Source organism: Saccostrea echinata, unplaced genomic scaffold (assembly GCF_033153115.1).
Source record: "Saccostrea echinata isolate AGI-Se365-2 ecotype Australia unplaced genomic scaffold, CSIRO_AGI_Sech_v1 ptg000008l, whole genome shotgun sequence".
In the NCBI taxonomy this organism is placed as follows: Eukaryota; Metazoa; Mollusca; class Bivalvia; order Ostreida; family Ostreidae; genus Saccostrea; species Saccostrea echinata.
The window spans coordinates 5,683,785-5,709,930 of NW_026889757.1; the positions used below are offsets into that span (position 1 = coordinate 5,683,785).

The 26,146-nt window shown below is 33.3% G+C and overlaps 3 protein-coding genes across 8 annotated transcripts in view; 1 reads left to right on the forward strand and 2 right to left on the reverse strand.

Annotated features, from left to right (window-relative positions):
* Window positions 1–26,146, forward strand: part of LOC133180983 (fumarylacetoacetate hydrolase domain-containing protein 2-like) — a 223,724-nt gene that overhangs the window by 179,227 nt on the left and 18,351 nt on the right. The window lies entirely within an intron of this gene.
* On the reverse strand, window positions 212–12,200 carry LOC133180974 (suppressor of fused homolog). 2 transcript variants are annotated; one of them, XM_061315458.1, is made up of 9 exons: window positions 11,843–12,200; window positions 4,606–4,740; window positions 4,216–4,364; window positions 3,662–3,963; window positions 3,293–3,476; window positions 3,090–3,168; window positions 2,661–2,934; window positions 2,296–2,364; window positions 212–1,936 (listed from the first exon to the last, which is right to left on the reverse strand). In XM_061315458.1, exons 1-9 carry the CDS (start codon window positions 12,049–12,051, stop codon window positions 1,865–1,867), a joined length of 1,473 nt encoding a protein of 490 aa, XP_061171442.1. In that variant the 5' UTR covers window positions 12,052–12,200; the 3' UTR covers window positions 212–1,864. The 2 variants fall into 2 exon arrangements, with proteins under 2 accessions (XP_061171442.1, XP_061171443.1); XM_061315459.1 differs by lacking the exon at window positions 11,843–12,200 and adding an exon at window positions 5,651–5,830.
* Window positions 19,472–26,146, reverse strand: part of LOC133180976 (peripheral plasma membrane protein CASK-like) — a 91,828-nt gene continuing 85,153 nt past the window's right edge. For all 5 annotated transcript variants that reach the window (XM_061315464.1, XM_061315463.1, XM_061315462.1 and 2 more), the window contains 3 exons: window positions 25,305–25,507; window positions 24,348–24,449; window positions 19,472–23,379 (listed from right to left, as the gene is read on the reverse strand). In XM_061315464.1, the coding sequence (XP_061171448.1) occupies window positions 23,203–23,379; window positions 24,348–24,449; window positions 25,305–25,507 (482 nt within the window). In that variant the 3' untranslated portion in view covers window positions 19,472–23,202. The remainder of the gene's footprint in view (window positions 23,380–24,347; window positions 24,450–25,304; window positions 25,508–26,146) is intronic.

Sequence of the window (26,146 nt, forward strand, 5' to 3'; positions counted from 1 at the left end):
ATAAGATAATCCATCACCTCACAATGTATCAAACATGATCCTTACAGGAAACTGACAAAGGAAAGACAGATGGACAAAATGAAACACAGAATCATTATACCGTCCATCAACAGACTGGCTAATAAATATAGTTTTAGATTAATCTTTCTCATAAAGGCTTGTCAAAGGCACCATCACCCATCTTGACTTTATGAAAACAGAAATCACTGGATATATTGTAAACAATGACATTTTATTAACCAAATGAAGAGTATTACAATATAACAACAAGATAACTGGTGACACCTACATCATGAACTACACAAGCTGTACAACTTAAAACACTGCTTGGCCTCTGTAGTAGGTTTTCTATGTTTAATGTGATTTGCACATGTAACAACTAAATCATAACAAGTCAAAGAAATAAAACTTTTCTTTTAAATAAGTAATGAAAAGTTTTGTACATTGTTGTCAATGAGAATGAAAAATTGTAAAGCAAAATGAAATGAACTTTTGGCATACATATTTTAAAACATAATGCATGACTGAATGAAAGTATACAGCCCTAATATACCATCAAGCCAAGTTCAATTAAGAATGCAGTAGAAATGATATTAACATTCAAATTCCTCATAATGGAAAATGACAACAAAAAGACATTTAAATAAAGCCTAATACTCCTGTAGGATAAGTGCCCAGTATCTCTACTGCCCAGTAAAATGTTACAACACAGAATTGTATGAAACATCTAAATGTTATACTAAAAAAAAACAGTATCAAATTACTGTGAAAATGTCTTCTCTCTGTAGAGGTACATAAACATAATAAAAAACTCATGAGAAATGTTTTAAATAAATAAATAATTAAAAAATGTGTTCATAGCCCACACTGTACCATATAGTGACACAAGACAGGTAAACAGCATTTAAAGACTTCCAAAGAAAGTAATTCAAGTGAGAAAGTTACTTAAAAAATCATATAAAATATGGTAGATAAGAAGTACATGTATAACATATATCTCATCCACTGAATGATCAATTCATTTAGTTTACATGTATGTTATATTCACATCTGGCAGTTGACCCATTTCCTAACCGAAATTTCACAACTTTATATTGTAAACCTTCAATGTACTTGTACAACAATGGTTAACTGAAATACATGATACAACATCTAAGTGTTAAACTTTTCACTACAATAGAACCGAGAATTAAAAGTTTGTGGATATATATATATATACATATTTTGATTCTTTTGTTGCTGTTAGACAGAAATCTCACAGACTCGGTAGAAAACGGCGGATGCCGATACGTTTATCAAAAATTAACTTTGTTGTGATACTAGCACTATACTAAATAGTATGCTTGTTGAAAAAATCTAACCTAGCTTTCAAATATTTCACAATATAGAAGTCCTTGGATTCACAACCTTTAAATACAGTAGTTAGTACTATACACTAGTACATGTACATGAAACAAAACACATATTACTGCACCAGTAATGACATTACACACTGTGACAGCATGCACCATTCATCCAATCTACTCAGCACCATTTATACAGTTTTCACAATAGAACATCCATTTGACAGTCAAAATACATCCTTTATACACAAGGAACAATAACAAATGATTCCTCTTGGCTTGCAACACCTGCATCAAACTGAATTCTGACAGTACACGAATGATCACCATCCCTTTATTATGACTGGATGCTTCCTGTCCGTGTCTAGACAGTCATGTTTCCCTACATGTATTTCTGATACATGTTAATACTGAGTTGAAGAACACAGGTTGTGATAAAAGTAATCTCAGATGAATAGGAGACATGAGGAGACATCTGGAGCTCTACTGCCCTTTTTTTTTTCCTTGGTCATGTTTTCCCATCACACCTCATCTGGAAGAATGGTGATCATTAACCTCCTCTCTGGCCAGCTGTATGTCTTGGGGCACATGATCTGAAGTAAAATAACAATGCAATGTAGATAATGATATAATTTACTCAAATACAAAACATGCAATCAAATTAAACTAATCATGTTATTGAACCTTGAGATACCAGTAATTTTTTTTTCAATCGTTTATTTTTTTATTTATTTTTAATTAAATGCATCTACATGTACATAGATACAAAAAATAAAGTCAAAACCTTTTATTTTATGTACATTCATTTTAAAAGATTTTCTTTGAAAAAAAAACAACACTTTTTAAATAACAGATCAAATCAAACTTTAAGAATTTAATACATATATCAAGATACACAGCTCCACGTCACCATTTCTAATTAATCCTATCCAAGACTTTTAATGAGTTTTACCTCATCAGGATGTGCTAGTTCTTCTGTGTCTACTATCATCTCCTCAATGAAATCATCTGTTAGAAGCACCTGGGAAAAGAATCAAAGGGAGGTAAGTCAAACATTTCAACTGAAATAACAAGCAATGTTGTCCTAAATTTTAACATTTTCATAATCCATATGATTCATGTTAGTCAAAAGCATTTAAAACACCTACGAAAATGTCCTAAATGTTAACATTTCCATTGTTCTGAAAGTTGAGAGTATTAAAAACGTTTCCTAAAATACTTTTATATAAATTCTACAATTTTTAAGTACAACATTCAAATGACAAAATAATTATATTGATATAAGCCCTTAGAGCATACTGAACTTTCAACTTTTACCTGTAGCCAAGGACCATGGGCTGCAAAAGGATGATTCTCATCAGCTATGGACCCATTCACACTTGTTGAGACAACAGTAATAGCTGTGTCATTCAATGCACTCATAAACGTAAAGTGTCGCCCGTGACGAAGTCTTCCTTTCAGAGCCAGTGGAAGGAGAGATCCAGCTTCTAAATTGAATTTCAAATGAACGAAGTCAAGAGTTCGTGTCCTGAGTAAATCCGTTGGTCCATCACTGCTCCCTATACTGTCAAAGGACTGTTTCCTTCTTGAGCTGAAGAGAAAAGTTGAAAATAAGGTGACATATTCTTAATTGTAGGAAATAATTACTAGAATATATTAACACAAATTAACAGCGTTTGGATAAAAAAAAATCTGGACAAAAACTTCATCTGAAACTTTACAGAAAATAAAATTATCTTTACTTACTTATCATATTCAAATTCCCGAGAATCCCGTCGTGGAAACTGCAAACCCTTTTGAAGTGTTGCTTTAATTTGTTCTGATTCTGTAAGACAATAGCAATACATATTTTAATATTTTCATAGAGGTATTCTATTTCTAAAAACAGTATTATCATTAAATCAATGGCTCTCTGACAATATAAAACGATTCTTCTCAGATCATCTTACCAAAATCGGAGATTCTGGGTCTGTCATTTTCGTTGCTATTCCTGCGCTCATCAAGAGTCCTATTGTCTTTCATATCATCATTATAATAATCATCACTGTTTTCACCAGGTTCCTCCCACGAGCAGCGACTGTTGACACCACTTAGGTTTGATCCTTCAGTTTCAATTCCCTGTTCAACCTGATCCTGCAAAATAGATTCCATATATTATAAAGAAAAAATGTGATTATTTTCATCTTACATTCTATTCTTATACAGTTATTTTCATATAACCAGGTATTTTGGTTATATTGATGCCCACTTTCAATTATTACCTATCTTGTTTATTTATGTTGCTCATTAATTTTCAAAAAATTCATTTCTGATGTTACCTGTAGATGTGGTTCCATTTCAAAAATAGTTTCCCCTCTCCTCATGTCTGTAATCAGCCATGGACCCCCAGCACAGCTCTGAGACCTTATCAATTCGATGACCCCTGGGCCATTCCAATGCTGGGCGGCCTTCAGCTCCTCCTCACATACACCAATAATCTGGACAAAGTTAACAACGCCAAATGGTGTGGTGATGGGCAAAAGCTGGGCATCCTCTGCCATCAGCATGTGCTGGATCCGTGACTCACTGCCGTCTAGAGACATGTGCCAGGGAACATGGTCACCACTGTACAGGATATTTTCTGTGTCAAGGGAGAACAGATTTCAATCATATGTGAGGATAAAATTCAACCAGTAAAGTTTAAAGATTAGATCAACCCATTCCTCAACTCACAAACGTACATACAATCAATGTCTAGAATGTCTAAGCTACTTTTAGTTTACAAAGTTATGTATAAACTCTGAAAAGAGACCTATTAGATATTTCAAGGACTTTGATAACATGAAAAAAATAAATGCATACTATATTGAACCATATTTAGGAGGATATTCACCTGTTTGGAAAACATATCTGGCCAGAGCCTGCATGAGGGTAGCAGGCCATGTAGGGGGATTTGTCTCCCCACTGTCCCTCTTCAATCTAAAAGTCAATTCAAATCCATATCCACTTGGACCTTCGTTTGTATTGCACCTAAAGTTATGGCTAAAATAGCAAATAAATCAAATATTAATCCACATTGCTTTATTTAAAGGCTTCTCAACTACAGTATCTTACAATATGTCAGAGTTAAAGTACCTGTATAAATACTTATAACAAGAACAACCAGATTACAAACTTTATCCTAAGATTTTTATGCATGAAATTACCAGGTAAGAAAAAAGCCCACAAACTTGTACATTCAATGTTTGATCAAGTATATTATAAAATCTGACAATGTACTTACTCATGGACACGTCCATCACCATGGAGATCAGAAAGACCGTAGCTAATGTAATGCCAGTGTGGAGGAATACCTCGGTTTTCATCCCCTGGGTTGGCGTACATTGAAATGTAATCAAGGGGGTCCGGTCCACCCAACCTGTAAATGGAAATAATCAAATAAGACATAGTTAGAAAATTAGTTACTTTATAGGACACCTCTATGACAATACTCTTCTTAAGATAATGATATATATATCTACATATTTTGCTATTCTTGTGGTGAAGATATCAACATCCTTTGCTATTCTAAAAGAACAGAAATCATTTCACTTTTTGCTTGAGATCAAAGTTATCAAACCTTTGATAATCTAAATTTCAAGAATAAATTTCAACATCCTTTGCTTTTCTAATAGAACAGATATTAACATCTTTACTTTTGGTGGTAAAGATATCAGCATTTTTGCAATACTTAGAGTACAGATAATATCTTCTGTTATCCTAATGTTCAAATTAAAATTCTGCTTTTCCATCACCATATACTATAATTTACTTTTCTTTCCAAGTACAACACACAATATATTTCCAATGACTAGTAATCCTAATATTCTTTATTACCCAAATGGTGCATAGAAATGACCAAATTTCCTTATTAAAATTACTAAGTATGTGAGCCTCTTGCTTGAACCTCTTAAAATGTTAGACACGTACATTAAGAGTGTGATGTTTTAAGTAAAATGTAAAAAAAAAAATAAATAGGCTGAAGGACAATAAATAACATTATCCTTCAGATTTATATCTTTACATGTTCTTTATACTTTAAAAAAAAAAAAAAGGAACAGGAGAAAAATTTCTTACAGATAAATTGAAATTAACATCTTATATTACTCCAATATTACCAGTATTTAATTAATATTAATTCTTAGTATGTAAATTTTATATGTAATATATCACATACTGTATTAATTATTAATCTTTCATAACATTACAAGTATATATAAAAATAATGGGGAAAAAATCCTGAAGAAAATCAATTCACCAACCAAAGCTTCAAAGAAAATAAACCCTACCTTGCGACTAGATATGGTTGTTTCATATTGAATTTTTCCGATCAAAAAATTCACTCAAAATGAAGATATGAGATTAAATGCATTAAAATATAGATCCAGTCTAACAGCAACTTGCTGTGCGTCTGCTTTCTTCTTCATAAATGAAAAATATTCCCCCTAACGTCAACATTGAAAGTAGGTCACCCCCACCTAAAATTTAAATGTCAACATTTTCAATACACCATCTCCCAAGTGGCCAACACCTACCAATGATTACAGACCCCCTACAGCCGCTTAGCTGTGGTGATCGCGTCGATAACATTCATACATAGGTAAACGCGGGAATACCTGAGCGTTTACACAGCGATCCAGCTAGATCAATAAGGCCCCCATTGAGACACCTCCCTTTGGTGAGAAAACAAACCCTGTGGTGGTCGTTTACCACATACTGCACATTGACCGGGTATCTACAGCATAGTCTACTCCTCTCCATTAACGACATGGCATTATCTCCGAGAGATTTATTCTCATAATCGACTAAATCGACTTCAAAATGAACAAGTTTAAAACACTTTATGGGATGAAAGCACTTGTCAGACCTGCTATTCAGAGGAATGTAATTCTTTTTTTGGGCATTAATAATAACAGTTTATTACCCCCTCCTTACCCCTGGAGGTGGATGAAAACTAAGGTCCCTTTTATGAAGTGTTACAGCACTACAAGTATTGACAGATAAACATGCTTGTCTGGGATAGGAAGGAAGCATTCTTGAAACGACTTCATACAATGTCAAAAAATTCTCATTACTTGATTATAGATAGAATAATCAAGTGTATTAATACTCACAACTCATATAACTTACAGGTTGTACATAAAACAGATTTTCTTTTAAAAACCAATAAAAAACCTACATAGATCGACAAACTGCATATTATCTTTTCTACATATTTTGGAAGCAATTTAAAAAAGCTTAATCATCGATAACAATATTTTATTCAATTTATTATGCTATACTGATTACATAAAGAATTCTAAATTCTAATAACTTTTTAATTCTTTTTTTTTTAATGCAAAACACAGATACTTAACATTAATATCTAATTTTAAATCTAATTTTAATTATACTCAAGTTACCTGACTGAAGAAAAAAATCCTTACACCCAAAAAACCATAACAAGATCCAAGAACAAGAGACACATAGGCAACAATGCTGACCTGAGTCACTATTGCCCTGCTGTTCATCGACAGATATTTGATCACATATTGTGCCCCTCCATACCCCCTGGAGACACGATTTGAACAAAACTGAATCTACACTACCTTGGATACTTCTATATATATATATATATGACTAATCATGGCTACTCTGTATGGAACAGAAACATGGAGAATGACCAAAACAACCCTGCAAAAGAAAAAAACACCTGGAGGCGTGACTCGGAGACAGAATTAAAGGCACAGGACATATCCTGGCATGACACCACAAAAGCAGCCCAGAATCATGTTCATTGGAGGACTGTCGTTGATGGCCTATGTTCCTCATGGAATGACAGGTCTAAGTAAGTTAAAGCTGAACATGACTCGTAAATAGGTATACGCCATTTTTATATTACTATCTACGATGTCAGCACCAGGGTATACTCCTCGCATTCGTTACACCTGACTGCTTTATTGCCACGGGTATCGGCGTGGCATGGCGACCCACGTGTTCGTGCTGGTTATCTCGCATTACCTTTGTTTACATTTTATTGCAATTACGTGTAATGTGTTTGTTTGTATACTGCACTGACCTGTGCAACTATTGTAAGTTTCTTTGATATCTTACTTTCCTGCATAAGAAGTATACAGTTATTTTTTCATCGCTACCGAGTGCTGTATAGTATACGTCCGTCTACACAGGTGACGACTGATTACACTGAACAGTGACTAAGTCGGCCGCTTTATATATTAGGGGTCCTCAGATATAGTGAGAATCCGATCAAAAATGGCGGACACATTCCTTTTACGAATTGTGTTCAGCTTTAATATTTGTTGCATCCAGTCCAGTAAAAGGGCCCTGTCCCAATTGAAAATTGACTCTTCTTTCCTCAAAATTAAGGTATTTCCAAAAAGGCAGGTAGATAGAATTTTTAAGTTCTTTTTTTAAAAAATCTTGAATATAGTCAGAGGTGTGTGGAGAGTAAATACCTACGATTTCTCAGTCTTTTCTCTACACTAAAACATAAATAATCAATATTTCCAAATTTTGCCACTTTTTTCATTCAAAATCATCAATTGAAAGGGTGCAGGACCCTGTGCCAAAAAGGGTCAATTAAGCCCTGATTGCAGTAATCAGAAATTAGCAATGAAAATAGTTTGTGCATGTTCAATATTGCAATGTAAGGAGATTGACTGTAAAACTTGTATACTCTTTCATTTTACAAGGTAGCAGATATGTCTACATGACTTTGGCAACATAAAAATCTAAATTATCTAAATTCTTCATAAACAAGAAACTTGATTGCTTAAATCTGTTACCAGTAGATTATAAGTATAATCTTAAATACAATAATAAAATAATCAAATTATTAACACAATGTATTCATAACGAATTAATATTTTGGAAAATTAAATAGATGATTGTAGCAAAATGCTGTGGTGATATTTGTGGAGGAAGGTTACATCTACTTTGGCACGTACACTCCATCATAACAAACTGAATCCTACAAGATGACGTTAATAGTCACCTCTTCCACAAAGATCAGAATATATTTTTGTCTATAATTATTGATTTAGAATGCAATTAATTTAATAGTCTTGTCTATCTGAGCATGTTGACGTGCAAATACTGCAGATGTCTTTCTTTAAGGGGGCCTACAGCTGACCAATAAGCTATCTATAAACAGGAAATAAATTAATATGTGCCTCAAAATATCTCAATTGTATATTAAAATGTTTGTCATTGAGGAGTCATTTTGTACCTTAAATAGCATGAAGAAATGTGTATTCAAGGATTATACAATTATACCACCTTTCAGTAAACCAAAAAAAGACCATCTTTATTGTTTATAATTGAAATCTACTTTGTTTAAATATAGAGAAAAAATGCCTGGGATTTGTACCTAAACTGGTCATAGAAATAATTTGTTTACTCAAACAATAAAAAGGCATAAGTTTCATTAAGATCTGCTAGCTAGCATGTGGAACAGTAATTCCCCATGGATCCCAGTACCTCATTTTACTTTCCATAATTGAAGAGTATTCAATTACAATACAACTCAAATGTGACGTCAAAAGACATATCAAATTATTAAACACTCATAAAAATTATGTCCACACTGGAAGATTTCTTATGAAAAACAAATTAAAAAACAACAATTGGTATTATCATAATTTATGCACCATTCATTCATGTTCAAGGCATGACCGTCATTAACTTCATGTAAATGCATAAAACATCATTTTTGCTTATTAATGCTTTGATATACAGAAATCTACAGGTGCTTAGAAATATAGATATAAATCTACAGGTGCTTAGAAATAAAGATATAAATCTACAGGCCTTTTCTTAATTTGAGAATTTTCAATCAAATGTACAGAAAATTTTAAAACCTAAATGTTGTTATCTTTACAATCTAAAACATATAAATTTTCTTGGATATTTGATGCAAATTAAACTATACATATTTTACAACTTTTGTAATATTTTCTTCTTTTTATTTAAGGACATGCAGATGGCACAAACTTTCTTCAAAAATCACAAAATAAATTAAGTAAAATGAATAAGTTTAGCCCCATAGATTTTTATTTTCATTCAAAGTTTCAGAATACAGTCCTCAAACGTAATTTAGAATTTCAAAACATTCTATATTATTTAGCTGTACTGTACAGTATTGTAAATGATAATTATTATATAATTCAAAGAAATTCATAATATAGTAATGTATTACAAACTCTACATTTAATTCATGTGCAATGACTATATCACTTTTTGGGTGTAGTTTTTAGATTAAACCTACATGTATATTTTTTGTCCTGCAACTTATTTCAATATATAAGTGGTCACGTAATCTGAATTCCTTAAATTGTTCATAAAGTTGCTTAAACAGCGCGTTACAAACTTCCATGTAACGTGCACATCCTGGTCATTAGATTAATTGTCGACAATGATTAAAATCACAATTCTGAACCATAAGACAAGTCGATGAATGCCAAAAATTATCATGGTGGGCACCACTGAAGCTTAAAACCTTTAATTAAACATTAACACAAGTCACTAGACTGTGCATATTAGGATACTCCGATGCTCCTACCTATTCTGCTTGGGATTGGGATCAGTTGAAACTGGAAAATTCACAATAATTAAGTAAACCTGGGAAAATATTCCATTCAGTGTGAAAAACAGTGCAACATGAAAATAAAACTAAGATTTTATAATGACCGAATCACTTGAAATAATTGTTGTATATGTATACTTATATACTAATATAGTCATGTACATGTATATTAATACATGTTTTCTAATTTACAATGCCAGGGATTTTTTTACCCCTTGATTCCAGGGGCCGGGGCCGTCAAGATTGGGAAAAATAGCGATATTTGGTTGAAATTGGGAAAAATATCTTCATACAAATAAATAGGAAAAAACAAAAGTCAAATATTTAATCATTCTTCTTATTTTTTATAGTATGAAGCTGGCTTAAACCAGCTTTAGTGATATGAAATAATAGCGGCTGTTGAAGTTCAGAAGCTAAAAAATGGCAAAGCCGCAGGGTATGATAACATTGTAAATGAACATATTTATACGTTGTCATCTTTTTTACCTTTATGTAAGAAGTTCTTTAAAATAACATTTGATAGTGGGTTTGTTCCAAATGAGTGGTTAATCGGTATTGTTCGACCAATTTATATTAAGAATAAGAGCGATTCAACCCAGCCTGAAAATTACCGTCCTAGGCAAACTGGAGAGACTGACATGATGAAAGTTTATTTTCTAGAATTTTAAACATCATTCCCGCTTTAAAAAGTACGCATGCAAACATCCATAGTATTCCGAATAACTATTCGGAAGTCCTCGGATGGCTCGTAGATTGCACATAGAGAACATAAACACCTTTTTGTCATTGTTTTATTTAATAATTTACAACTTAATACTTTTTTTTCATATTGGGAATTTTTAGGTATGATTTTGGGAAAAACATGCACTTTTCAGCATTGGGAATGGGGCTGAATTTCGGCCCCGGAGAGACCCTAAAAAAATCCCTGAATGCAGTTTTTTATTTTACATTTTTTAAAAGAATTCCTTATTTTGAAATGCTCATCAGTCCATCAAAATTCAATATCCATTGAAGACACTGAGATTACACAGAGTTTTTGGGTGGACTAAGAATGTATGTATCAAACATTGCTCTTCATATGGTCTCTCACTCTTTATTGTGTTTATTACCTTCTTGGTCACTTTCTAACATTTTCCTTTGTTGAATAATATATAATTTTCTTTTTAACTAGAAGTTTTGCCTTTGTTGTATATTTTAATTTAGAATATACTGTTCTGCAACCATTGCCACATGCAAATCTAATGCAAATATAAATATTGGTAATTTTTGGTTTTTCCCATCCTATACCCTATATGCATCCAGCCATCCAAGGGTATCAGAGTCACTACTATAAATTTCGAGGTCATGGTACTATTGTTGTTTCTAGGTGTAACTGTATTATGGAAATAAAGAACCAGTTTGATTTATTTTTACCAAGTTGAACTATTATGTAAAATTTTGAAGTCTTATTACAGAATCTTAATACAACTTCTTGGAAAAGGGGGGGGGGGGGTCATTCTTCTGCTGGGTCTATTACTGGTAATCAGACTCAAAATTCATAGTACATTTATTTGGGGATTAAATATATTTTTATAGTTGCAAATAAGGTTAAAGAATTTAAAAGACATTTCTTTAAATCTCTTTCTGAATTTCAGAAACATTAATGACTAATGCAATAACATTTTCTTCTGTTCTTTTATACAAATGTATTAAATCGAAAGTATATTATTATACATACTACGTTCAAAATCAACATTATGTTTTTAAATTTTGCAATGGATTTTATATTTCAATATTAAATCAAGATATTAAATCACATCTGATCAGCACTGCAACGACATAAACACAGAGGTACAGCCATTTTGTTTCAATGACACTCCACACTTCATTCAAACATCATTTAATTCAATATATTTACCAGTATTTAACGAGTGCAGTGACTTGCAGAGGGTTTGGTTGGTCGGGATAAGTGCGCCGACAAGCATTATAAATAGCCTCTAACCCCGGGGGAGTCACAGGGATCGAAGACTGTGAATAGTTTGAAGAATACACACTTTCCCGATCGTGACGATCGTCCATGTTTACGTCTTGTTGTCCAACAAAATCACAGTTACTTTTGCCTTTCATATGTTGTAATATGTATTTATCCGCTTCCCGAGTAGCTACATTCTAATACAGAAAACTTATTTTCCCACAACTTTTCCTTTGAAATAACAAAACAACTACTTCTTTCAACTCCGACATTCCACTGTTCTGAAAAATTAATAAACTGGTTCTCTTATACTGTAGGGGAGAGGCATAATTAACGCAAAGACTACAACAACTGATAATGAAAAAGTATTTTCTATTTTTATATTTAATAGTTTAGCAAAACGAAGACACTCGTACATCAAATTAAATCACAACTCTGGTGAAATTACTCCTCTATTATGTTTGAATTTATTTTGTACAAAACATTTTTAATATAGAAACAGCAAAGTATTTTCAGGAAACCAGTTTAGACCACCCATGAAATCTCGTACGATCTCGCAAAAACATACGCCGGTGGATCAAAGTGGGTGGTTCTATTGTTACATGAGTCCTTATGAGAGTACCAATCCTTAATGATGAAAAATGTATTTTAAAAAATTAAAAAAGAGTGTGTATTATAATTTTGGTCCTTGCATACCATACTCCAGCAACAGACCTGCAAAGTTTTATTAAAATTGACTTCAGATAGTTATAAAATCATTTTGAATCTTGCTATTAGCTCACCTGAGCTGAAAGCTCAAGTGAGCTTTTCTGATCACCCATTGTCCGTCGTCTGTCCATCCGTCTGTAAACCTGTCACATGTTCAACTTCTTCTGAAGAACCATGCACTGGGCCAATTTTAACCAAAGTTGGTACAAAACAGGAGTTTAAATTGTTAAAATGAAGGGTCAAACCCCCTTACAATGGGGAGATAATCAAGAACAGACAAAAAAAGGGTGGGGTCATTAAAAAATTTTCTACTCAAGAACCACTGGGCCAGAAAGCTGAAACTTATGTGGAAGCATCCTGGGGTAGTGTAGATTTTAAATTGTTCAAATCATGACCCCCGGGGGTAGGACGGGGCCACAATAGGAAATCCAAGTTTTACATTGAAATATTAAGAAAAATCTTCTTCTTAAGAACCACTGGGCCAGAAGAGTTGGATCTTATGTGAAAGCATCTTCTCAAGAACCACTGGGCTAGAAAAGCTGAATCTTATCTGGTTTAAGCATCCTAGGGTAGTGTAGATTCTAAATTGTTCAGATCATAACCCCCAGGGGGTAGGGTGGGGCCACAATAGGGAATCCAAGTTTTACATTGAAATATATAGGAAAAATCTTTTTCTTAAGAACCACTGGACATGAAAAACTGAAACTTATGTGGAAATATCCTGGTGTAGTGTAGATTCTTTAAAAATCTTCTTTTCAAGAACCACTGGGCCAGAAAATTAAAAAAATTATTTGGAAGCATCCTGGAGAAGTGTTAGATACTAAATAGTTCAAATCATGACCCCGGGGGTAGGTTGGGGTGACAATAGGTATTACAAGGGGGAAATCTTGTGAAGAACAGCAGGGCAAAAGTTACTCAGGTGAGTGTTATGGCCTATGGGCCTCTTGTTTTTCTTTTTTTTAAATTGGATATTTTATTTGTACCAAAACTGGACTTTTTTAACAACTTGGAAGAATTTCAAACATTATTGTATATCTATTAACCAAATCACCACTGATCACATTGTGTGCACTGATGTTAAATTGTATACTGTGTTCCAAGCTGTTTTTTTTTTTCAAATCAGACAAACACTGTAGAAAGAATAACATTTTGAATTTCACAAGTTATTCATTAAACTAACAACCATGACAACACAGCTCATCAGAATCTAAAACTGAAACACAGAACTTTTAAATGCATTACTTAAGCTGGCTAAAATTTCTAATGCCCCACTTTCATTATTTTAAACATTCATTATAAAGGTTAAGACTACATTACTGCTCACCCCAATGGATGTTATCTTTAGGTAAGGCAAAATCCCCACAAAAATTATAATCTAGTAATGTGCATCCCATGATGCAACATTTATGCAATTTTGGTCCAGGTTAAGGGCTTGCAGTTACTTGGGAATGGAGTGACTTATTTTACAAAACTTTAAACTGCATGGTCATCCATCCAGAAAATGCAAGTCAGCTAGGCTCGTGAGCCATAAAACTTAGATTATCTCACTTTTGGTCTCAGTGACAGTCTCACGTGCACTTTTCCACAATAAAGTCCTTTTGTAAAAGTGAAACTGAGATTAAAAGTGAGTTCATCAAAGTTTTTTGGAGCCTGACCTAGCTAGCATACAAGCAGGTCTGTAAGTGTGCATCCATCCTTTCCTTTTACCGTGACTTCACTTTTCTTATATATGCAAGTAGCTAAGTTTCAAAGAAACTATTCAAGATATTTTTATCAAACCTAATATGCTAGCTGATACAATTATTGGTGAGAGCTATTCAACTGCATCAACATTTTGACCTGCATCATCTATACATGTTTGGTCCAGGTAGGCCTTTTAATTACTTGGGAATGGACCTACCCAAAAAAATCTTAACCTGGTCACTCATCTGGAAAGCATACTTCAGATCCAGCATCCAAGTTAGTCTGGTAGTATATTGCATCCCTATATGTATCACCAATGCAGTTTGCTCTAGAAGGGCTGGTCACTCCTCCAGAAAATGTAGGTCAAGTCCAGCATCTGAAACAAGTCTGAGAGTTTTCATCCCTTGATGGATCACCCATGCAAGTTTGGTCTAGTTAGGCCTTGAAGTTACACTGAAATGAACCTGCTCCAAGTACTTTTACCTGGTCACTCATCTAGAAATTAGGTCAAATCAACATCTGGAGCAGCTATGGTAGTGTGCATCCCTTGATGCATCATCCATGCAAGTTTAATCCAGATAAGGCTTGAAATTACACTGGAATGAGCCTGCAACAAAACTTTAACCTGGTCACTCATCCAGAAAATGTAGGGTACAATCCAGCATCTGAAGCAAGTCTGATAGTGATATGCATTCCTAGATACATCATAATTCATGCAAATTTGATCTATCTAGGGATTGAAGTTACACTGGAATGAGCCTTCTCAAAAATTTTAGCCTTGTCACTTACCCAGAAAATGTCAGTCAAATCCAGCAACTGAAGCAAGTCTGATATGTTCATCCCTTGATGCATCATTCATGCAAATTTGGTCTAGGTAGGGTTTGAATTTACACTGGAATGATCTAGCTCCAAAAACTTTTACCTGGTCACTCATCTGGAAAACGTAGGTCATATCCAGCATCTGAAGCAAGTCTGAGAGTATTCATCCCTTGGTGCATCATCCATCCAAGTTTGATCCAGATAGGGCTTGAAGTTTCACTGTAATGAGCCTGCTCAAAAATTTTAACCTTGTCACTCACCCAGAAAATGTAGGTCATATCCAGCATCTGAAGCAAATCTGAGAGTATTCATCACTTGATGCATCATCCATGCAAGTTTGATCTAGGTAGGGCTGAAGTTACACTGAAATGAACCAGCTCCAAATTCTTATACCTGGTCACTCATCTATGGAAAATGTAGGTCAAACAAGCAAATTCAAAGAATTGTGGTCCCCCACTTTCGGTGTCTTAGTGGATGGGATGCCATTATTTATGGCTTATTTTAACTGTCTTGTTTGTGTGTCCTGTCTTGTCTGTGCATTATACAAAAAAGACATAAATTATTGAATTAATAACAGTTATGGCAAAGATTATAGCTTCTCAAAACTACATCAAACTTCAAGATCAAGGTCATGAGGTCAAATATAAGAAAATGCAAAAGGTTTTGTCACAAGTAATGTACATGTAAAAAATAATATCAAAAACCAGAGTATACAATCAGAAAGGTTTTGAAACAGGTAATGCACATGTCAAATGTAAATACCATATCTTCTCTCAATCAAAAGTTATTAGCAATGCTAAACTTTTTAAAAATTAGGTCAAACTTCAAGGTCATGGGATTAAACATCATAGTACATTTGGAAATGCTTGTCACAGGTAATGCATGTGTCAAATATGAATGCCCTATCTTTGCTCCTTCAAAAGTTAGCAACATTGATGAATTGTTTGAAAATTAGGTCAAACATGAAGGTCAAGGTCATGGGGTCAAATATTATAGCATATTCAGAAACATTTTGACACAGGTAATGCACTTGTTAAGTATGAATGCCCGATCATATGTTATTCAGAAGTAATCAACAAAGTTAAAATTTTTGAAATTTAGGTCAAACATGAAGGTCAAGGTTAAGGGGTCAAAAATCATAGCATGCTCGGAAACACCTTGTCACTAGTAATGCACATGTCAAATATGAAAGCCCTATCTATTCTCAATCAAAAGTTATAAGCAAAGATAAAAATTTTGAAAAGTAGGTCAAACTTCAAGGTCATGGTATCAAAACCCATAGTATATTTGGAAAGGTCTTATTACAGGTAATGTACATATTTAATATGATAGCCCTATCTTTTCTCATTCAAATTTTATGACCAATTCAAAGTAATGTTAATTTCTCTTGAAAAGTAGGTCAAACTTAAAGTTCAAGGTCACAGGGTCAAAAGTCATACTATATTTTTGAGAGGTCTTGTCACAGGTAATGCACATGTTGAATATAAAAACCCTATCTCTTCTCAATCAAAAGTTATAAGCAAAGATAAAATTTTGGAAAAGTAGGTCAAACTTCAAGGTCAAGGTCAGGGGTCAAAAACATAGTATATTTAGAAAGGTCTTGCCACAGGTAATATACAGATAGAATATGAAAGCCCTATCTTTTTTCATTCAAAAGTTATGACCAATTTAAAGTAATGTTAATTTTTTTGAAAAATAGGTCAAACTTCAAGGTCAAGGTCACGGGGTCAAATATTATAGTATATTTGGAAAGGTCTTGTCACAGGTAATGTACATGTGAAATATGAAAGCCCAGTCTCTTCTCACTCAAAAGTTATGGCCAAGGTTAAAGTTTTTGTGACTGACAGAGGGACAGACGAATAAGATTTAATGTCCCCTCGCTTTCACGAAAGCGGGGGACAATTAAGCATTCAAAGCAGCTGTGGTATTGTGCATCCTTTAATGCAAGTTTAATCCAGATAGGGCTTGCAGTTACACTGGAATGAGCCTGCTCCAAAACTTAAACCTGGTCACTAATCCAGAATATGTAAGGTAAAATCCAACCTCTGAAGCAAGTCTGATAGTGTGCATCCCAGTAAAGGCAAAATCCATGCAAGTTTTGGGGAATGGGCGTCCTCCTAAAACTTGAATTTGCTCACTCATCTGGAAAATGTTGGTCAAATCCATGGTCAGCATCTGAAGCAACCCTGGTAGTGTGCATCCCTTGATGGATTATCCATGCAAATGTGGTTCAGGTAGGACTTATAGTTTCTTAGTAACAAACCTGCTTCAAAAACTTTAATCTGGTCACTCATCCAGAAATTATTGGTCAGATTCAGCATCCAAAGCAAGTCTTGTAGCATGCAATCTTTGATGGATCATCCATGCAGGTCTGCACTTATAGTTTCTTTAAGATGAAATTACTCCAAAAACTTTAACTTGGTCACTTATCAGGTAAATGTAGGTCGGATCAAGCACCCAAGGCAAGTCTGGTAGTGTATATCCTTAGATGCATCATCCACGCAAGTTTGGTCAACATAGGGCTTATAGTTACTTTCAAATGAAACAGCTCCAAAACCTTTAACCTGGTCACTCATCCAGAAATATTGGTCAGATCCAGCATCCAAAGCAACTCTGGAATGTGCATTATTAAATTATCATCCATGCAAGTTTGGTCAGTATAGGAGTTATAGTTTCGTTAGAATGAACCTGCACCAAAACTTTAACCTGCTCCAAAAACTTTAACCAAAAAGATTAACCAGGTCATTCTTTGGTTGAAACTGCAGCATCTGAAACCTCTGGCACAATGAAACACACTAGAAGCATTGTCCAGGCATCTGCGATCAATATAGGACATAGAAGCACTTGAAATCTGCTTCAAAAACTTTAGCCTTGGATGCAGACTCTTACATGGACACTGAGGGTATTACATAAGCTCCCCTAACTTTGTTAAGGTGAGCTAAAAATTTGAAAACCCTTATATAAATTATGTTGTCTGCTATTAACAATGTTTTGCTGTCAAGGCCAAAAAATTGCAATTGATTGTGTAATTACTCAACCATGACTACCAGTATTTTTTTTTGTTGAAAAGCATGATGTGCGAGTTCAGCATGTTTTGTGGGTGCATTTTGTAAAACTTTTTGTTGACATGTGTTCTCTATATTTAGTTGTGTACGAAAAAGAAAATGGAGTAAACCCGGAAATGCTATGCATGTCTGCATGATCTATCTCACCATAATTTTGTGTAATTCCACATCAGTAGGAACACTACATAAGAATTTCACACCTTTGTGATAAGAACTTAACAGCACATACGACACACAATGGGAATGCATGAAAGGCCCCTCGGTGACCAAATTGTATGGAACAGACTGATTTGTGCAAGGAGACCTTATGTATGCTTGGTAATATCTGCAAGGCGCTGACAACTTTTATTAGCTTATGGACAAGATGTCATCTAAGGTATACACATGTGGACTTGGTCGAGTTCTCTTTACTGAGGAGTCCAGAAATCAGATGGTCAGAACCATGTTTGTCAAAGGTGGGGAGAACACTAGGGAACAAGGTCAATTCAGAGGTGGCTCAGTCATGTTATGGACAGGAATATCATTACACATGAAAACCCTGACGGTTCCCATTCACCAAAATCTGAAAGCTGTGAGGTATCAAAACCATATTCTTAAGCCAATAAGGATTCCACACATTAGAGAAAATTATGGTATGGTTTTGCTGCCACTCCTTACTCTGCCAGAACAACAAAGCAGATGCTGCACAACATCTGTGTACCTGACAGTCCCCCTTGTAGTCCAGACCTTAACCGTGTAGAACACGTATGGGACGAGATAGGCAGGAGAATGAGGCAGCTTCCCCTGAATCTAGCAGAGCCAGAGAGAGACCTTGTCAACTCTTGGAATAACCTTCCACAAAGTTATATAGCACCAATGTTAGAGTCACAGACATTGCTATGATACACTGTGGACAACTGTATTTCTACCAGACAGTGCAAGGTACATGTATTGACATGTTATTTAAGTTTGCCAAGTGAAATGTTCCAATAGCCCTTACAATATTCTCACTGGGTTAGAATTATTTTTAAATCTCAATGATTATATTCTGGGTATCTTTCAAGACATATTTGATTTCTTCCTTACTGGAAAACTATCCAGATTCGGCTCCAAATATATACAGTCGAACATTGTTATCTCGAACTCGAAAGGACTGAGAAAATACTTTGAGATAACTAAGGATTCAAGATATCCAGGGTAAAATACTTAAGGAATAAGCAGTTGGGACTGCAAAATAACTTCGACATATCCATGGTATTCGAGATACCAAAGTTCAACTGTATATATATATATATATAAATAATTTACTGATAACAAAAAATTGATTCAGTGAGTTTTATTTGTACCAATAACTTTTGTATATAATACAATTTCATTCCTCATCATCATAATGCATACATAATCTGCTGAATTTGATAGCTTTGAACAATAACAACATACAAATCATTTGAACAAAATTCAAAGAACTAAATATTTAGACCACTCATAACTGAAATAGAATAAATCTAAGAAATATAACTATAAAATAGTCATAAAAATTAACTAAAATATTTAGATAAGTGATTTAGTTCCCCTACCTTCTGCAGGCTATAGTGGAATCATTAATATTCTAGAGGAATTTGTGAACTTTTGGGGGATATTTTTCCCACGAATTTACAGCCTCAACAAAAATTATTCTTTTATAATCAAGATCTTTCATAACGAGATCTTTATACCCATGAAATTACATCCCAACCAATTTTATGGAATCCACAAAAACTGGCCTCCTATGTATATAATAACTGAATAGTAGTCATTGAAAAAGAAGAGCTTTACAACAAATGGAAATACATGCATGAAGACTAAAAAGATAATTTCATGTACATGTATATGCAGCTCAGATTTTGAACAAAATTAACACTTCTATCATACAAGTGCTTCATTAAAAAACATTCATCATTTACATAATTGTTTTACAGTAGGGAATACACTTGTAGTGAGTATCTGTTAACAGTGAAGTCCTATTTTGTCACCCAGATGTGCAAATTAATGGAATACCCATTGGATATAATGAAACACTGCTATGGATACAGTGAACTATGAATATAACAAGTTATTTTGACTGCCCTAGAGATTTACTTTAACAGTGTCATATTATTACAGTGCTGAACTAGAATGAAAGATAGAACTCTGATATAAAAGATCTAAACAAGAATGAAAAGGACTAGAATCCGAATTCAGTTATCATTTACATGCATGCACAACAATTCAGGACTAAATTTTTCTTGCTGAAATGAAGAAAGCCTCTGCTTTAAACTTTGACTTGTGATTAATAAAAGACACCTTTTTAATAGAGAACACATATTACATCTGTAAATTATTTATAACAGATTTTCCTCAATAATAAAAATCTATGAAAAGGTTTGTTTTCTAAAACACAGACTTAAATATTTAGTCTAGCAATATACATGTAACATTTATATATATATAAATTCAATTTAAACAGCTTTTGAGTTTTAAACTTTTAAAGCTAACATCAAAATGAGATGATAGAGATTGATGTTCAACAGTATGGACAACACAGTATCCTTTTTCACAATAGGAATCATATTCTTGTACATACAAGTATTTACAAGAACCAAGTTTCTTTGAAACTGACAAAGTGCCGATGGCTTTATTTTTAAAGGGTACTATTAGGTTTAAATTTGTAGTACATGTATTTTTACTTTGAAAATTCTTATTTTGACTAAATTCTGCACTTGTTTCTTGATCCTAAAATAGTCAAAATAACATTTATAAATATGTATACCTACATGTAACAACTATACTTAAATCAACAGAATTTTATATAAATACTAATTTTTACAATGAACCCTTTATTTAAGAAATAAAGCACTTAACACTGACAATATATCCTCCTGAATGTCATAATATTGAAAGTACAACAATTCAGAGTCAGTTTGGTATGTTTATATACTGTAAACGTGGAAATTTTGACGACGTGCTAATTTTGACTATATTGACGATTTTTCTTTTCTCGTCAAAATTTCCACTCGTCAAACTTCATATCATATATATGGCGTCACAAAAAACATCGACCGTTGTACAACTTTATCTCTTAATTTTCTCGGCTTCCCCCATTAAAACTAGATCAAAGTTACTGTTTAATATTTTTGTAAATAGTTATGAAAACATATAATCACAGTTTTAAAAACCATTGACTATGTCATATACTATTATTACCCATGGTCACAACATTCTAACTTTGCGTAATTATCACCACGCCGCGTTTAACCTACTTTGTCACCTCAGGCAATCGGCCTCGTATAATGAAAACAAAATACAAAAGAGCAATTAATTCAATCAAATCTTATAGACTGTATATGGTTTTTACAAGCAAAATTAATTTTTATTGATGAGAACGCTTGTAAATGAGTTCCCAAGGAAGTCGCGGTCCTTACTTATAACATCGTGAACTCGCACAGAGCGGCTTAATCGTAGACGTTCTCAAGTCAACTAAGCCAATGTTTCCATCAAGTTTTTGGTCCTCTAGCTTCTGGCGAACTTACTCTGAGTACTAGTTTTGAAACTCGTTTTTAGAAGTTCTTTGTATTTATTTTTGTTTTAATCTTGTGAAATCAAAGATATACATAACTCTTGATTCAATATTTCGTCAAAATTAACACTCGTCAATTTCCGTAAACAAAAACTCGTCAATTTTTCAACTCGTCAAAATAACCACTTTTACAGTATACAGCTGAACTTCGGTATCTCGAACACTGATATCTCTAATACCATGGATATGTCAAAGTGATTTGGAAGTCCCAACTACTTATACTTATTATTTTACCCTCAATATCTCGAATCATCCGATATCTCAAAGTTTTTTCCCCGTCCATTGGAGTTCGAGATAACAAGGTTTGACTGTATGTTTATATGTTTACAGAATTGAAGAAAAATCCTTTGTTTTCAAAAAAACTTGGTCCCTGTGATTTTGCAAACTCAACAAATATATTTGTAAAGCTAATTTATCTTATAACCACTTTAAGGGTTCATAAAAACACAGAGACAAAAAAAAAAACTTCAGACATACATCAGAACAGATTTAGCACCATGCTATTCTCGCATACATCTGTATTCTCTCTCGCTCCCCAAAATTTGATTTCTCTTGACATTTTAATACTTGGCAGTAAAACAGTATGAAAAAGTAGTTTTACAGATTATCAGAATATTGTAACAACCATTATTGACAAGTTTGCACCAAGACAAAAACTACACTTTAAAAAAAATCTTTTCATTTATTAAAAAAGTGTAACAACCATTTCTCAAAAATCACAGATTTGTAATACATTAGAGTGCAGCATCTTTGTCTTAAAGAAAAAAAAATAATGCATTAAAATCTGCTATATAAATGTATCAATTTAATTACTGTGAATATACTTTTTTTCCCACAGAGTCATAATTCTGTGAAATCACAATTTCTATTCAATCAGCGAGTAGAAAGTTACACACATTTCTTGGATTGTCAATATATTTAATGTCCTTAATGCATTTTAAGTATGCTGTATTATCAAATTTCAGCAGAAAAATTGTGAACATGTACATGGTGTAAATTAATGCCATGCAGAAAAAAAGTACATCTTCAGTATTTAATTGTAGAAATTACATGCCCACATTATGATAAAAATATTGACCTAATACCTTTACTTACACCAGCTGTTTTCTAGGAAATATACATACAAGTATATAATCTTTTACTTTCACCACATTCCATTTACAACCTTGATATTACTTCTTGAATGTATCATATTTGTTTTAAAAATATGTATAAATATCAATTAAACCTGTCTCACATTCATGCTTAATCATACAATGTTTTCACATTCTCTCTTAATTCATCTGAACCTGTTTATGGACACTTTTGTCATGATTAACTAATAAGTAGTTATAACTATAGTTAACCTTTCACCTTCCTCATCTGGGCCATCTACACATTCAGGTATAAATATAGGTCATTTACAAAGGCCTTATAAGGACCACAGAGCATTTAAACAACCAATCATCACAGACTTATCAGTAGACCCAGCTGACCGGTACCCACTGGGGTGTGGTACTCACTTGATCAATCGCATGTTCCAATTTCCTTATGGTTTCATCAATATCATTGTTCACAATTTTCAAGTCAAAATAATGTCCATAGGCTTTTTCTAGAAGTTCACTTTCTGTAGCTAATCTCTCCAAGCTAATGTCCTGTAAAATGTGAAGATCAGTAATATTACCGGTACTTGTATATGCCAATTAACAGTGCCAGCATGTCCAAAAAATGTATAACCCATGACCTCTCATACAAGGGCTGTCCCAGTTATTCACAGACAAGCATTAATTCATTATGATCCTTTTTAAAAGTAATAGCCATTAATTGTTACTTTAAGTTAGCAGAATATATAATCAATTTGTCAGACACTGTACTTATAAACCAATCTTTGTCCAGTGATGTCTTGAACTTATTTACTGGTACTGCTCTCTAAATAGTGCTTCCAGATTCAAATTTTTGTGTTTAAAGGGATCAAATTTTTTGTTGCTTTATGTTCAGAGAATGCATCTGTAATAGTCAATTTCTGATAACTCAAATTCTGTGAAAATTCAAAATTGTGTCACTTTTGTAGCATTTGTGAGATAATTTGTCCATGATTTTCTGGGTCAACCCTCAAATATTAAAGTATTGGCTTGAAATGACACATCTTGAATTGAATTGGTACTCTGTAGATTATATCTTAAAATGTAGCTTCACTTCTACCCTAATAGCCTTGAATGTTTATATCTATATCATTGTAGAAATATATTGGTATATCAAAAGGAAAAGCAACTTCTTATAAAATATTTCAACACTACATAAAAATGAGAATTGTTTCATACACTTGTCTGATTTACAACAGAGTAAAGATTTGTGAAAGCAACAACACTTTTCAACTTATCTGTTTGTAGTCTAAGTAAAATAAAAAGCCAACTATTAAAAAATGATCATCTGATTGAAAGATAAAGTATATTTGAAAAATTTAGGTGGTATAATGGTATCGTAAGCATGCAGGTACAGACTACTATAATGATAAAACTGACCAATACATCATGTTGAATTACATAACATTTCTAGGTATAAATGTAATACTTTTTGATACTATACTAGTAATGAAATACTCTTTAATATTTTCTTCACTTACATTCATATCCTTAGTTTTTCTGAGAAGATGGTCATTGAAGCGAGGAGCTGCTATAAATACTACATAAGGTGCGTAATCAGCAGTGCGTAAAACTTTCAGTGCCTGAAAATTAAATAAACAGAAAAAAATTGCCATGCAATGTGGAAACCAAATATATACATCTAGTGCCACTGAAAATTAAAATAAAATATGGTTTCAATGGTTGAGTGAACTTGTTTTGATTTAAAATAAATACATTAACATTCTTAGTTTACAAATATTAATTTGGAAAAAATTAATATTCTCATGAAATCTAAAATAGTGCTTTTTTTTTATAAAAAGCATTTTAAATAAAAATTTATTCGACAAACTATTGGAACTTAGTAGACATTATTATTTTAACAGAGTAAAATAAATATCTCCCCCTCCTTTCCCCAAATTTCTTACAATTCTGACCAGTCACAGAATGTTCCCTCAACCATTACATATGACATAAAAAAAGGCTGACAACACTGATACAGATTGAGGTCTGTGAAACAGACTACCTCCTGCATGGTGGCTATAGTTGGTGCTGCAATGAACACTATATACGGGGCATACTCCCCAGTCCGCAGCACACGAATGGCCTGTAACACACGGGCTTCGTTATTTACTTATCATAGAAGTCCAAAATATAACACCTTTTTCTTTTCTTTTTTCTAATATCAACATTTTCATTACATTTTTATGCTGTTTGTAAGATGTTATAACTATAGGTACCCATCTTAAATACTATAATTTTCTAGCAGTAGTTAACAGATTGACTTTGAAGTTTAAAGCCACATTTTATTTCCAAATTTGCCATATATTAATCAAGACTAAATATATCTTATTTTATATGTTTTGCACATTTTTGTCCGACCATCTTCTTGATAAAGGTCAGACAATAAAGTTAATTTGAAAACTGTCAAAGTTTTCTTTTCCCTATGAATACTGTACCTGTGGTTCAACATCCAGAATTGCAATAAGACCTTTGGAATGAATTTGGCGAATTGTCTCTAACTTTGTTCCATACATGGCATCCTCATGAGTGCCATATTCTAAATACTCATTAGCAGCAATGTCTTTCATCATTTGATCATGGCCAACAAAATAGTAATTTTTTCCATTCATTTCACCCTCTCGAGGTGCCCTTGTGGTATCTGAAAACAAAATATTATCAAAATGCATTCCTCTACTGTGGCCCAGGCTAGACATGGGACAAATATGACCTTGAACAGCACAAGTGACCTTGAGTCAGGGTCTGGAAACTTCTTTCATGTTGTTTACTTTAAAAGTTAGGAGCAAGGTTGAGGGTGTAAACATAGACAACAATATTCCCTTTGATCTTGGATCTTTGGGGGTATCAAAAAAATATAAATATTACTTAGGCCATCATTAAAAATATCTTTGTTTCCCCTATCCCGACCCTAAAATTTCAAGCTGAGTAGGTAGGTAGGTAAATTATTTTTTTTTATGAACAGCAGTTTTGAAAATACATTCTGAAAATTGAATAATATATCTATAAATAAGAAAGAACAAAAGAAACTGATTTTAAACCTAATATCATACAAATGAAATTTAAAAGCAACATGTATGGTAAATTAATTCACAAATATTATTCATTTGAACTTGTGAAATATCTCAGGCCAGCGTAAATTTATTGAAATTGAATTTTTACCAAAAAAAAAAAAAAAAACGTAGGCCCATGCAGTGTCACAGTATACACGTAGATGTTGGCACGATAAAGATCCCTTACTGATGCTTTATGAACAATGGCCATACATGCCGAGAAAAAGTCT